Genomic DNA, 12,748 nt, shown 5'->3' with positions numbered 1-12,748 from the left:
TTCCTTTGCTAGGAAAAATAAATAAATTTATGAGTGTAAGCGAATAACCGGGTATCCGGATCCAGACCGGGTCAGCTTGTATGGCTCTATGCTCAATTGGGCTTGGCCACAATCTAGTTACCTGTTTCTCTTTACCTTGCCAGCTACGTTAGGGTTTAGACTTTTGTGTAAGTTCCAGTTCGAAGATTTCACTTGGCCTCAAGAGTATTTCCAACAATCAATCTCATTTTGAAAGGAAAATGCTCTTAAACTAAGGAGACAAAAGTATGTTATTTCAACGGCCACTCTCCATTTCTTTCTCTTTATACCAGTTTACATTATAAATTTATAATCATCAAATCTTATTCAAGTCTCGGAGTATCGATCACAAACTGTCTCCCAGCGTATTTTCAACACAACCAGGATCTGCTCGTTCCAGAGTGAACGCGTAATGCTTGTATTGATCACAACTACTTTGAACTGTCTTGTTGACGGTAAACTAAACAAGTGCAGATCAAGTGACCTTATAATCAAAACAGAGCATGCTATTAACGTTGGAAATAATAACATATATTCTAGGTGCGTAATCTTGAGACAAAGTTCAATAATAGAGACTCAAAATCATTCAACCAAAAACCAAATGGAGTAATCAGTACCTCACATAGAAAAGAGAAAAAAAGGAAAGAAAAGGAAAGCAATGGGAATCAACCTAAAGGCTGAGCTAACTAGTTTCATCTTCAACGCCAACTTTAGAACCTACGGGATTTTTCATGAACATACCCCTCAGGCCATGGATTCGGAGTTGGAACCACTGGAATAACTTCGAACTGAGACAAACCATAGTGCCTTGAAGATTTCACGAGTTGTTCCAAGACACAAGGCTTGAGTGTACAATCATTCAAACGTAGCACGAGCTTCTTGAGTGTAGTGGAGTTCTTCACAAAGTATCTAGCCAATTTCAGTTCAGTAGCTTTCTCCGTGACCGGGCATTCCATTTCAACAGATTCAAGGGACGACACCAAACAACGAGGCAGTACAGTGGAGAGTTTAGTACTCCCTGCATCAGCATCATCATCAATAACCAATTCCTGCAAAACACACAAAATCTGACAGAATTCAAATCCACGACTTAATCTCACAACTTGCAAAGTTTTAGAAGCCAAATAGTTACCAATGTCAAGTGTTTCAGATTGGGGCAGCTCTCAAGAACGACTGGCAATAGTTTAGGGGATGCGTTTAAGCACATGGTGGCACGCAAAACAGTCAAGTCATGCAACTTGGGAGGTCGTTTCATACGATGGAAACTACTATATATAAACTGTAAAGCAAAGAGAAGAGCACAAACAAATTGAGTAAAAAACAACCATATATGATAAATGGGAAAAGTTTTTAGAGATTTTGTCATGATCATATAAACATATTCTTATACCTCCAGAGATTTCCATGATATGGTCATATCTTCAGCACCTGAAAAACTCTTGACAAGATTGTAGATCATCTTCGTTTCCGACAAGTAACCTTTTATCAGCATAAACTCGACATCAATATCAACCTTGAAAGACTCAGCCGCACTAGTTATCTCAAAGCTTCTGAAATGGTAGTAATCCATGAGACTCAGGTACTCAAGCTTGGGTGCATCAATCAATACTGAATAGTGTCCACAAACATAGCAACGCTCCACTCCTTTTAGAGTGAAGCTCTTAAGCGACGCTGAGCAGACGCGTAAAGCTACCACAACATCATCTCTACTGAGGCTTATCTTCAAGACTTCAAGAACCTGAGAGGAGGAGATCACACGCCTCTGCTGCCGCGTCACTAGGCAGAACAACGTCTTCCAAGTACATGATCTTGAGACAGGGCAATGAAAGAGACACGAACTCGTTTAGCCTAACGAAATGGAGTTTTAAGCAGACCATCGCCTCACACGCGGAGAGCGTTAAGGGCGTCGCAATGTTATCAACGCTAAGTTTTTCAAACCGGTTCTCGACTTGGAAACGTTCGATCTTGCGCATATCCACTCTACCGAGACACGGCTCGTAAAGAGAAACGTCGCTATAGAAGACATCGTGGTCAATGGTTAACTTGAACTCACGCAAGTAGGACTTGCCTTGGAAAGCAAGAAACTCGTCGATGAAATCAACACAGACTTTGTCGCTAGGGAAATAACTATAAGAGCTGTCTAATTCTAACCTAGGAACCCATCTCCAGAGATGTCTCCAACGAGAAGACAAAACACTTGTCCAAACAGCTTCGTCGATGGTGAGAAAGCTGAGTATGTGACATAACAAAGGATCAGGTAATGAGCTTATCCGATCTTCCTCTCTGACAACAACACGTTCTTCTCCCTGTCGAACTGAACTAGACGAGACACCTAACCTGGTGAGATTATTACAAAAATGCGAGACTTTAATTTCCATACAAAAGCAAGATTGCATACGATAGAGGCAAACAGGGGAGAAGATGAAAGAGGAGCTTACCGCTTTTGGGACTTGTAGAAGATCTTCTCCATTGAAGCTAGCTCTCTCCTGTTTATTCGATCTACCGAGTGATCGTCTCTCTGAGATTTTAGGGTATGAGAACGTTACATCAAGTGAATGAGATTAATATATAGAGTCGTTTTCTCTTTCTTCGTTAAAAAGTCACGGCGAGATTTTAGCCTTTTAGGATTTGAGAACGTTACATCAAGTGAATGAGATGAAATGAAATATATAGAGTCGTTTTCTCTTTCTTCATTAAAAAGTCACGGCTGTGATTTTATGATTTGAGAACGTTCCACATCAAGTGAATGAGATGGAATATATAGAGCCGTTTTCTTTTTCTCACTAAAATGTCACGGCTGTAAAATATATGTTAAAAAAGGGGCGTTCCGAGAATCGAACTCGGGACCTCTCGCACCCAAAGCGAGAATCATACCACTAGACCAAACGCCCTTGATGTTAGATGATAACAGTAGGCTAAGGACAACGCAAAGCTGAAACTTAAACATAATTCCTTCCGATCTTACAATAACATCTTTAGACTTGCTGCAAATTTACAGTGCTTAAACTTTTCATTCTAATGAACCACATAGAGAAAGTCTTTTCCCTACATTGTCAAAATACAAGATTTAAACCCAACAAAAGAACAATCATGGAGAAAAGGCTAAGTTTAAACTCTCTTATATCTCCAGTCAAGAACACCAAAAAGCTAACAAAACGGAACCCTTCCCTCACATCCTTATGCGCCATGAGGTAACGCTTTTTTATCAACTTCAAAGAGCACTTCCATCTCTCCATCTACCTCTTTGATTACACGAGAAACAGGAAGCGGATGAGAGAATCTTAGCATTTTCGACTGTGGGATTGTAAATACCACTCCTGTCCCATCCTCCTCATAACAATAAGATGGCCTACGCTTAGCTGCTCTGAAGAAATGATTTTTGTCTTCACTACTAACCAAGGCACGCTCCAAAGCTAAAACCTTGTAGTTCAAGGCGTCATCAAGAACTTCAACGACTTCAAAATCCAAGTAGTGTGTTTTTCTAGTGCTACCAAATTATAGTGAGGAGCCCATTCTGTGTAAATCATCCACACTTGGCCGATCTTGGGGAGAATGGTACATTCATTTCCATCCATGGAGGCTTGAGGAAATATCTGATGTGTAAGGAGTTCTGGAACGAATATTGAGCAACTCTTAGGCACCGAGAAAGTTCCACAACCGACAGGCATTCTCTTGTCCTTCCACTTGATGACAATCTCAGGGAATGAATTCTGCTGCCTCCTCGAATGCCTGAGTTAGGATGATCTTCTGAATCCTACCATAGAACCGAGGCGTGTGATCGTAATCTCCACCAAATGCCCAGAACTGACCAGTTTGAAAAACCTTTCTCGTATGCTTACTCGGAAAGCCTTGGGATTAGATGGGAAGGGACGTCTTTCTCTTCGATTGTTTTAGGCAACGCAGCTTGGTCCAGCTCATAAGCATCTTTCGGTAAGCCTTTTGCTTCAAAGCCTGTCAGTTTGAACTTTGAAGGAAGGGATCATGTGGGAGAACTGATATATATCCTGAGGCAGAATCTGAGATGTGTCTGCCTCACCACCAGTTCCCATTCGAAATGTGTCTGCATCACCAGTTCCCATTCGAAAGAAGACACTTGCAAAGCCTTTTGCTTTATGCAAGAACGCAACAGATACACCCTCAGCTCCATCAGTGGTATCAGACAAGATCTCAACGATGTCATACTTGTAACTGCCGTGAGAGTCTGGCTCTGAAGACCAGTTGATAATATCCCAGTTCTTGAATAATGCCCAAGTCTCTCCTTTTCTTGGGGAAACAGTGAGATGACCAGTGTTGCCTCCTTCCTTGCAATGTATAACATGTGAGAACATCGAACAGTCTTTTTTCATGTTCTTATTCTTCCCAAGTCTGAACTGCCCAGCAGAAACAGGTAAGTCTTGTTCAAACCATAGTATCTCTCTCTCATCATCAGGATCTGGCTCTAAGTGTGTGATCCTCAACTCAAAGGAAGGAGCTGAAACTTTACGGATCCGGGCATACAACCTAGGCATCCCATCAACTTTATCATACATAGCCCAAGTCTGCCCAGCCAAAAAGTTTACTTCTTTCCGCAGCTTCTCAAAGTCGTTAAACTTGAGACCACCACTGACATCATTTGACACACCATGCTCGTTCCTCTTTCTCTTGTCGCCAACACCACTCAAACGAGGGGAGTGAACCGTTTCAGCAGAAGCAGAATAAAATGCTGCAGTACCGGTCCCTTTCATCGAATTCTCTGAAACAGCTTCCCTTTTAAGAAGCTCCTTCGAAGAGATATCCATCATCAAACAAATAAAAGTATAATAAGCACACAAGAAGACCACTTCCTCCTCCTCCTGCGGAAAATACAGTATATACTTTTAACATTGATAAGATAATGTTCAATCTCCCTGAATCAAAAGGGGCTAGGTATTTTCAAGCGCCTAAAACAAGTGTAGATTATGTAGAGCATCACTAAACCATAATAAAAATAATAATAAGAGCTCTATATTAAGAATCTCTGGAAACCCCAAATCTGACGTACAAAAAGAGAGAGAACACCTAAAACCCTAGACTTAACGCGGGGTAAGGAGGAAGAACGACGTTTAAGGAGCTCACTCTGTTTATGGTCGACGTCGGAAAGTACTGTGGCGTGGGCAAGGTTCTGTCGTCTTTGGTGGATAACAAAGCTCTATTCCCCAATCCAATTTGGCGGGAAAATATCTTAGAGAGAAGAGTATAAATGGGCTAACGATCATTATGAGCCCAACAAGTCCAAGCTAAATATTTTGTATTTTGCATCAAAAACAGCTTCTTTATTTTCAAACTACTTTTCAACTGGGCAAACTCAACAAGTAGTCAAGCTTTTAAGTGACGTAAAACAGACGCATATGTCATAATCAAACCAGAGCATGATATTAGCGTTAACATGTTCTATGTGCATAATCTTGGAAGTAATAACATATCATCTATTGCTTATAACTAGGGATGTTATATAGGGTTTAGAGATTTAGGGTTAGTCCAGCCCATCCAAATAATTAGGAGCCCTAACCATAATGCATTACTCATAAACTATTCATGGCTAACTTAGAGTTGGATTAAAGAAATACAGAGTTTTGACAGGGTTGAACCCTGTTAGATACTTTTTTTTTTTGTAAACAACAAATATTTGGTATATGGTTAAAATTTCAAAAATGAATTTTTCTTAGAAAATTGTAAAATTGAGTCTTTTCACTGAAACAAAAAAAATCAAGATTTTCCGCTAACCGAAAAAGCAGGATTTCTTGCCAAAATGAGATTTTTCGTCTTTCCACCAAAACAGTAAAACAAGATTTTCCACCAAAACTGTAAATTAAGTTTTCCCGCTAAAATCCACAAAAATAGAATTTTCCGTCAAAACCGCAAAAAAAAAAAAAAAAAATCCCACCAATACCGTAAAATCAAGTTTTTCCGTCAAAATCGCAAAACGAATTTTCCTACCAAAACCGAATCTCATTACACTTATACTGTAAAAACGAATTTTTCCGCTAAGAACCCTCGGTTAATCCCTAAATTATAAAGGTACTCAAAAAACATTCAACCAAACCAAATGGAGTCTTAAGCCATACTTTGCATATGTTTACACTTATTTAAATCCAGCTCTAGAACCTATTGGATTTTACATAGACATCCTCCTCAGACGCTGGAACCACAGTAATAACTTCCAACTGACACAAAGTAGAGCGTCTTGGAGATTTAATGAGTTGTTCCAAGACACCAGGCTTGTGTTTCTCTCCAGTTGAAGACTGATTCAAACGTAGCACGAGCTTCTTGAGTGTTGTAGAGTTCTTCATAAAGTATCTAGCCAAATACAATTCAGTAGCTATCTCCGTGACCGGGCTTTCCATTTCAACAGATTCAAGAGACGATACCAAACAACGAGGCAGCACAGTGGAGAATTCAGACAACCTTCCCAACCATAAATCACGAAACAGCTCCTGTAAAACACAAGTCGACAGAATTCAAACTAGATAAAAAATCTTCCTTAGATAAGAACTTGCAACACGTTTAAGCAAATTGTTACCAATGACAAGTGTTTCAGGTTCGGCATGGTCTCAAGAACAATTGGCAACAGATCAGGCAATGTGTTTAAGCACATAGTGGCACGCAAACGGGTCAAGGCATGAAATTTTGGGAGTGGATCCTTATGATAGAGGACATATATAAACTGTAAGAAAGAGAAGAGCACGAATGAGAAAATAAGACACAATAATAAAAATACGAAAGTTTAGAGCTTTATTATAAGTTTATATATACCTGCAGAGTTCTCCATGACATGGTCACATCTCCAACACGTGAAAAGTTCTTGAGAAGATTGTAGAGGATTTCCATGCCCGAAAAGTACTCTCTTGTCATCACAAAATTGAAATCTAAATTAACTTTGACAGACTCAGCCATACTGATTATCTCAAAGCTTTCGAAGCTTACGAGTTCGTAGTAATCCATGAGACTCAGATACTCGAGTTTTGGGGTATCGATCACAACTGAATGTATAACAGCACGAGCATCAGCATGAACAGGTTCCGCTCGTTTTAAAGTGAAGCTCTTTAGTGACAGTGAGCAGACACGTAAAGCTACCACGAAATCATCTTTACTCAGGCATATCTTCAAAACTTCTAGAACCGGCGAGCAAGAGATCAACTCCTCTGCAGCCGCGTCGCTAGGCAGAACAACGTCTTCCAGGAACATGATCTTGAGACAGGGCAAGGAAAGAGACTTCAAATCATACAGCCTAACAAATTGGAGCTTTAAGCAGACCAATGCCTCACACAAGGAAAGCTTTAAGGGTGTCGCTATGTAAAATATGCTATTGAGTCTAAACCGGTTCTCGACTTGGAAACGTTCAAGCTTCCTCATATCCACTATACTGAGACAAGCCTCACCATCGAAGAAATCGTGGTCAATGGTTAATTTGAACTCACGCAAGTAGTACTTGCCTTGGAAAGCAAGAAACTTGTCGATGAACTCCACACAGACTTTGTCGTTTGTGAAATCAAAGCTGTCTAGTTCTAACCTAGGGACCCATCTCCAGATATGTCTCCATCTTGAGGACAAAACACTTGTCCGAACCGCTTGGTCGGTGGTGAGAAAGCTGAGTATGTGACATAACAACGGTTCAGGTAATAAGCTTATCCTATCTTCCCCTCTGATAACTACTCCTCCTTCTCGAACTGACCTAGAAGCGACACGTAACTTGATAAGATTACTACAAAAATCGAAACTTTTAACTTCCTTACAAAAGCTACTGCGTTCCAAGAGGTAAACAGGGTAGAGTAACAGACAAACAAGCAAGGAAGGAGAGAAGAAGATGAAAGAGGGCTTACCGCTTTTGGGACTTATAGAAGAACTTCTCCATTGAAGCTCTCTCCTGTTTATTCGATCTATCAAGTGATCGTCTCCCTTAAGTTTTAGGGTTTTTAAAGTTCAGTAAAATTTGCCAGCCGTAAATATGTAAAAAAAAGGGGGGCGTTCCGATAACCGAACTCGGGACCTCTCGCACCCAAAGCGAGGAATCTACCATTAGACAAACACCCTTGCTTTTAAATGGTAACACAAGACTAACATTTTTTTTTACATTTAGAGGGTGTTTGTTTCATCATCTGTCATATCCATCCAAATGATCCATTTATATGATTTATGTAGATGATCTATCCAAATTTTATGTGATTGTTTATTTGTATATGTAAATGGTTCATCTAAATGAGTCATCTAAATTCTACTATATATTAATTGAGAAGTCCATCTATTGACTTTTGTGTCGATCATAAGTAAACTCTTACAAAATTGTTATAATTTGATTGGTCGATGATTTTTAATTTTTATTTATTTTTTTTAGATCTAAAAATAAAGATAAGTCTATAACCAATTAATATCACTCAACGAAAAAAATAACCAAAATAAGTTTTATTAAAGAGTAAAGATATATTTTTACCTTATGTTTAACTAATCTAGACTTATGATTTAGAATTAAGGGGTGGGGTTTAAGGATAAAGTTTCAAATTTTTTTAAAAAAAAAAAATAAAATAAAATAAATACTCAAATGTTCAAAATAAAAAGAAGCTATTTTGGTCATTTTTTTATGGTTATTTTTGTGACAAAAATTTAAAAATATGTTATTTGAGAGAATTGTACTTTTTAATATCATTTTCTGTTATTCAATGTAAGACATGTTTTATATAATTACATTAATATATATATATACAAACTATAAAAACGGATAAACTAGGGTCATTCCAATGTTTCAATTTACTGGAATCAAGTCAGAATTTATCATGGTTTAAAATTTGAAACCAATCGATAATAATTGGATTAATTCAAATCTCTTTTATAGTAGTCATGTTAATCCGATATAAAAGTTTTATGTTCTTATATTAACCCTAGGAGAAGGTCTCAGCTATTGACAAAGATGTTGGGTCCCTCCTAGATGGAGAGAACCAAGTGGGCATGAGACATAATAATAATTCTCATGACCCTTTGCACTGTAGACTCACAATAATAGAGTTTAGAGAGAGAGACAAAAGAGAGAAAGAAGAGAGAAAAAGGAGAAAACTCGTCAGGCTATTTCAAGACTGGTTTTGGAGGATCAAACGGAACTTGATCGGGCTGATATTTTGTGGGAAGCTTCTTCAGTCAGTGGGTTAGAGATTCACCGAAGGGATTTGGATTTCAACGGTTGGATCTTCTGTTGTCTGGGTTTTAGTGAAGCTGGTCGTCACAGTTCTTCAGCGGGACAGTCTTGGGTGTTTGGTAAATCCGACGGTGAGATCTTCTATTCTTGAGCTGAAATTTGGCGAAGGTATTGTTGACTTGTTTATCTTGGATTTGTACGGTTGGATTAGTCTCTGGATGCCGGAATCCTTGTGAGCTGAGGTCGTTTGGTTGCTGCCGGTTTTGAAGCTTTGTGTTGCTCTCTTGTTGTTGTTGTTTGTGTTGGAGATAACTCTTTGTAGCTAGACTCTCTGTTCTGTTCAGGCTGTTGAACAGGGAGGACGTGGTTGTACTCATACCATTTATATAGTGGATTTTTGAGTGGACTACGGTCCCGTGGTTTTTCCTTCTCACATCGTGGAGGTTTTCCACGTAAAAATTGTGTGTCTCATTTAGTTATCGCAACTTTGATATCTTGCCATCGTCGAAGTATTTTCTTCACAGGTTCGCAGAAGGTCAGGGGAACACGACCATTAGTATTTCCGCTGCGCCGTGTGACTTTCCCCAAGAAAAGAAAATGTTACTAACTTTGTCTTCTTCTGTGAAAGCAGAGGAGAGAGAGAGAGAAGCATGGCACATGTGATAGTTGTACATAGAGAGATCATAGCTGAGACATTAGGGCTAAGAAAGGTTTATGAGAAGAGACGCAGCTTTATCACTTACAAATTGTGTTCAACGAAGTTTTCTAGTGGATTTCTGATCAAGTAGCACTCTCAGTTGAGACTTGAAACTGGGTAAATCTTGTGTGCTTAAACACACGAGTGATCGAACAAAGATGGTGACAAGTGAGAGTTTATCGTTTACGTATGAAACTAACCAAAGATTCTAGCGTTTTCATCAACAAACCACATGGAGAAAGTATTTTCATACATTGTCAAACTACATACTATCCCGTTAGATTTAGAACCAACCAAAGAAAAGACTCAAGTTTAAGCGTCTTTATATCTCTCCAGCAAAGAACACCAAAAAAGCTAACAAAAAGGAACCCTTCCCTCACATCCTTTGCTCAACGGTCACCACCCATAAGGTAACGCTTTCTTATCAACTTCAGAGAGCACTATCATCTCTCCATCTACCTCTTTGGTTACAGGGGAAGCAGGAATCGGATGAGAGAATCTGAGCATTTTCGACTGTGGGATTGTAAATATCACTCCTGGCCCATCCTCATCATAACAATAAGATGGCCTACTCTTAGCCGCTCTAAAGAACTTATTCTTCTCTTCACTAGTAACCAAGACTTGCTCCAGCGCTAAAACCTTGTAGTTAAAGGCGTCATCAAGAACTTGGACCATGTCAAAGTCCAAGCAGTGTTCGTCTAGTGCTCCGACACCAAAGTGAGGAGCCCAAAGTCTGTAAATCACCCACAACTGACCAACCTTGGGGAGAATGGTAAATTCATTTCCATCCATAGAGGTCTAAGGAAATATCTGATGTGTAAGGTGTTGCGGATAGAGCGTTGAGCAATTTTTATGCATCGAGAATGTTCCACAGCCAACAGGCATGCTCTTGTCCTTCCACTTGATGACATTCTGAGGGAATGAAGTAGCCTTTAAACGACATACATGCACCTTTGTTTCTGCTGTCTGCTCGAATGTCTGATTTACGGTGATCTTCTGAATCCTACCGTAGTACCTAGGCGTGTCATCGTAATTTCCACCAAATGCCCAGAACTGACCAGTTTTAATAACTTTTCCTTCACTGCTCGGAAGACAGAGAGCTTCTGGTTTAGGGACTGGGATTAGATGGGAAGGGACGGGTTTCTCTTGGACTGTTGTTGCAGGTAACGCAGCTTGGTCCAGCTCATAAGCATCTTTTGGTAAACCTTTTGCTTCGAAGCCTGTCAGTTTGAAGGAAGGGATCATGTGGGAGAATTGATATATATCCTGAGGCAGAATCTGAACTATGTCTGAATCATCACCAGTTCCCATTCGAAAGAAGACGCTAGCAAAGCCTTTTGCTTTATGCAAGAACGCAACAGATACACCATCAGCTCCATCAGTGGTATCAGACAAGATCTCAACGATGTCATACTTGTAACTGCCGTGAGAGTCTGGCTCTGAAGACCAGTTGATAATATCCCAGTTCTTGAATAATGCCCAAGTCTCTCCTTTTCTTGGGGAAACAGTGAGATGACCAGTGTTGCCTCCTTCCTTGCAATGTATAACATGTGAGAACATCGAAATGTCTTTCATGTCCTCATTTTTCCCAAGCCTGAACTGCCCAGCAGAAATAGGCAAGTCTTGTTCAAACCATAGTATCTCTCTCTCATCATCTGGATCTGGCTCTAAGTTCGTGATCCTTAACTCAAAGATAGGAGCTGCAACTTTCCTGATCCGGGCATACAACCTAGGCATCCCATCAACTTGATCATAAAGAGCCCAAGTCTGCCCAACCAAAAAGTTTACTTCTTTCCGCAGCTTCTCAAAGTCGTTAGACTTGAGACCAGCAGTGTCACCATTTGACCCATCATGCTCATTCCTCTTTCTCTTGTCGCCAACACAACTCAAACGAGGGGAGTGAACAGTTTCATCAGAAGCAGAATACAATGCTGCAGTACCGGTCCCTTTGATCAAAGTCTCTGAGACAGCTTGCCTTTTCGAAGTGATATCCATCATCAGACAAATAAAGTATAAGCACAAGACGACTTTCACCTCCTGCGGAAGAAACATTATATTACTTTAGTACTGATTAGATAATACTTTAGTACTGATTAGATAATGCTCAAGCTCCCTAAATCATAAGTGGTTACAAGTATTTTCAAGCGCCAAGTAGAGCATCACAAACCATAATAAGCATCTATGGAAACCCAAATCTGACGATTTAGATGGATAAAAAAAAAACGAGAACACCAACAACCCTAGATTTAGCAATAACCCTAAATTCGGATGCGAAAATGGTACTATAAGCAATTGATTCCTTAGGCACAAATTCAATATTCAATTTCACAAAGACAGCTGAAATTTTCAAAATCGGAAGAAAATTCGAAGATACAATCCATGAAAGTATACTGAATGAAAGAAGAGCAACGTTTAAGGAGCTCACTCTGTTTAAGAGATCGACGTCGGAGAGTACTGTGGGGCAAGGTTCCGTCGTCTTTGGTGGAGGATAAGGAACAGTTTCACTCTTTTTACAGTTTTTGCCTCACTCTCAACACTTCACGGCACTAAAAAGAGCCCTAATTCCCCAATTCATTTTGGCGGGAAAATATATCAAAGAAGAACACTATAAATGGGCTAACGATCATTATGAGCCCAACAAGCCCAAGCTTTTGCACTTAAAACAGCTTCCTTATTTTCTTTACTCCATTATTATCCTTAGGATTTGAATTTTGAAAATTTCCATTTTTTTCTCTGTAAGTCTGTAACATTTTTCCTTTATTACTATACTAGGGTCGGGATATAATTTATTTGTGATATATAAAATTATAATATTCTATATAAAATATTCTTTTTATATTTATTTTTTTGTTTTGAAATTTTTGGATATATATTATGTATAAATCATTATT

At 39.3% G+C, this 12,748-nt stretch overlaps 2 protein-coding genes, 1 non-coding gene and 2 pseudogenes across 3 annotated transcripts; all 5 read right to left on the bottom strand.

Annotated features, from left to right (window-relative positions):
* Window positions 1-2: 2 nt before the first annotated feature.
* Window positions 3-2,684, bottom strand: LOC106386219 (annotated as a pseudogene).
* A 153-nt stretch (window positions 2,685-2,837) lies between these two features.
* TRNAP-UGG lies at window positions 2,838-2,909 on the bottom strand. The gene has a single exon. It is a non-coding gene; the product is annotated as a tRNA-Pro (tRNA).
* Window positions 2,910-3,009: 100 nt separating this feature from the next.
* LOC106383474 lies at window positions 3,010-5,455 on the bottom strand (annotated as a pseudogene).
* Window positions 5,456-5,681: 226 nt separating this feature from the next.
* LOC106383473 (F-box/FBD/LRR-repeat protein At5g18770) lies at window positions 5,682-10,649 on the bottom strand. Its single transcript, XM_048752943.1, has 4 exons — window positions 10,317-10,649; window positions 6,790-7,932; window positions 6,539-6,700; window positions 5,682-6,470 (listed from the first exon to the last, which is right to left on the bottom strand). The coding sequence occupies exons 1-4, from the start codon at window positions 10,647-10,649 to the stop codon at window positions 6,135-6,137; spliced, it is 1,974 nt and encodes a 657-aa protein (XP_048608900.1). The 3' UTR covers window positions 5,682-6,134.
* Window positions 10,054-12,545, bottom strand: LOC106386622. The gene is made up of 2 exons (XM_013826449.3): window positions 12,283-12,545; window positions 10,054-11,894 (listed from the first exon to the last, which is right to left on the bottom strand). The coding sequence occupies exon 2, from the start codon at window positions 11,853-11,855 to the stop codon at window positions 10,656-10,658; it is 1,200 nt and encodes a 399-aa protein (XP_013681903.1). The 5' UTR covers window positions 11,856-11,894; window positions 12,283-12,545; the 3' UTR covers window positions 10,054-10,655.
* Between the last annotated feature and the right edge of the window lie 203 nt (window positions 12,546-12,748).

Source organism: Brassica napus, chromosome C3 (genome assembly GCF_020379485.1).
Source record: "Brassica napus cultivar Da-Ae chromosome C3, Da-Ae, whole genome shotgun sequence".
In the NCBI taxonomy this organism is placed as follows: Eukaryota; Viridiplantae; Streptophyta; class Magnoliopsida; order Brassicales; family Brassicaceae; genus Brassica; species Brassica napus.
Note: the sequence above shows the minus strand (reverse complement) of the source record. Positions and strands in the feature narration are given on the sequence as shown.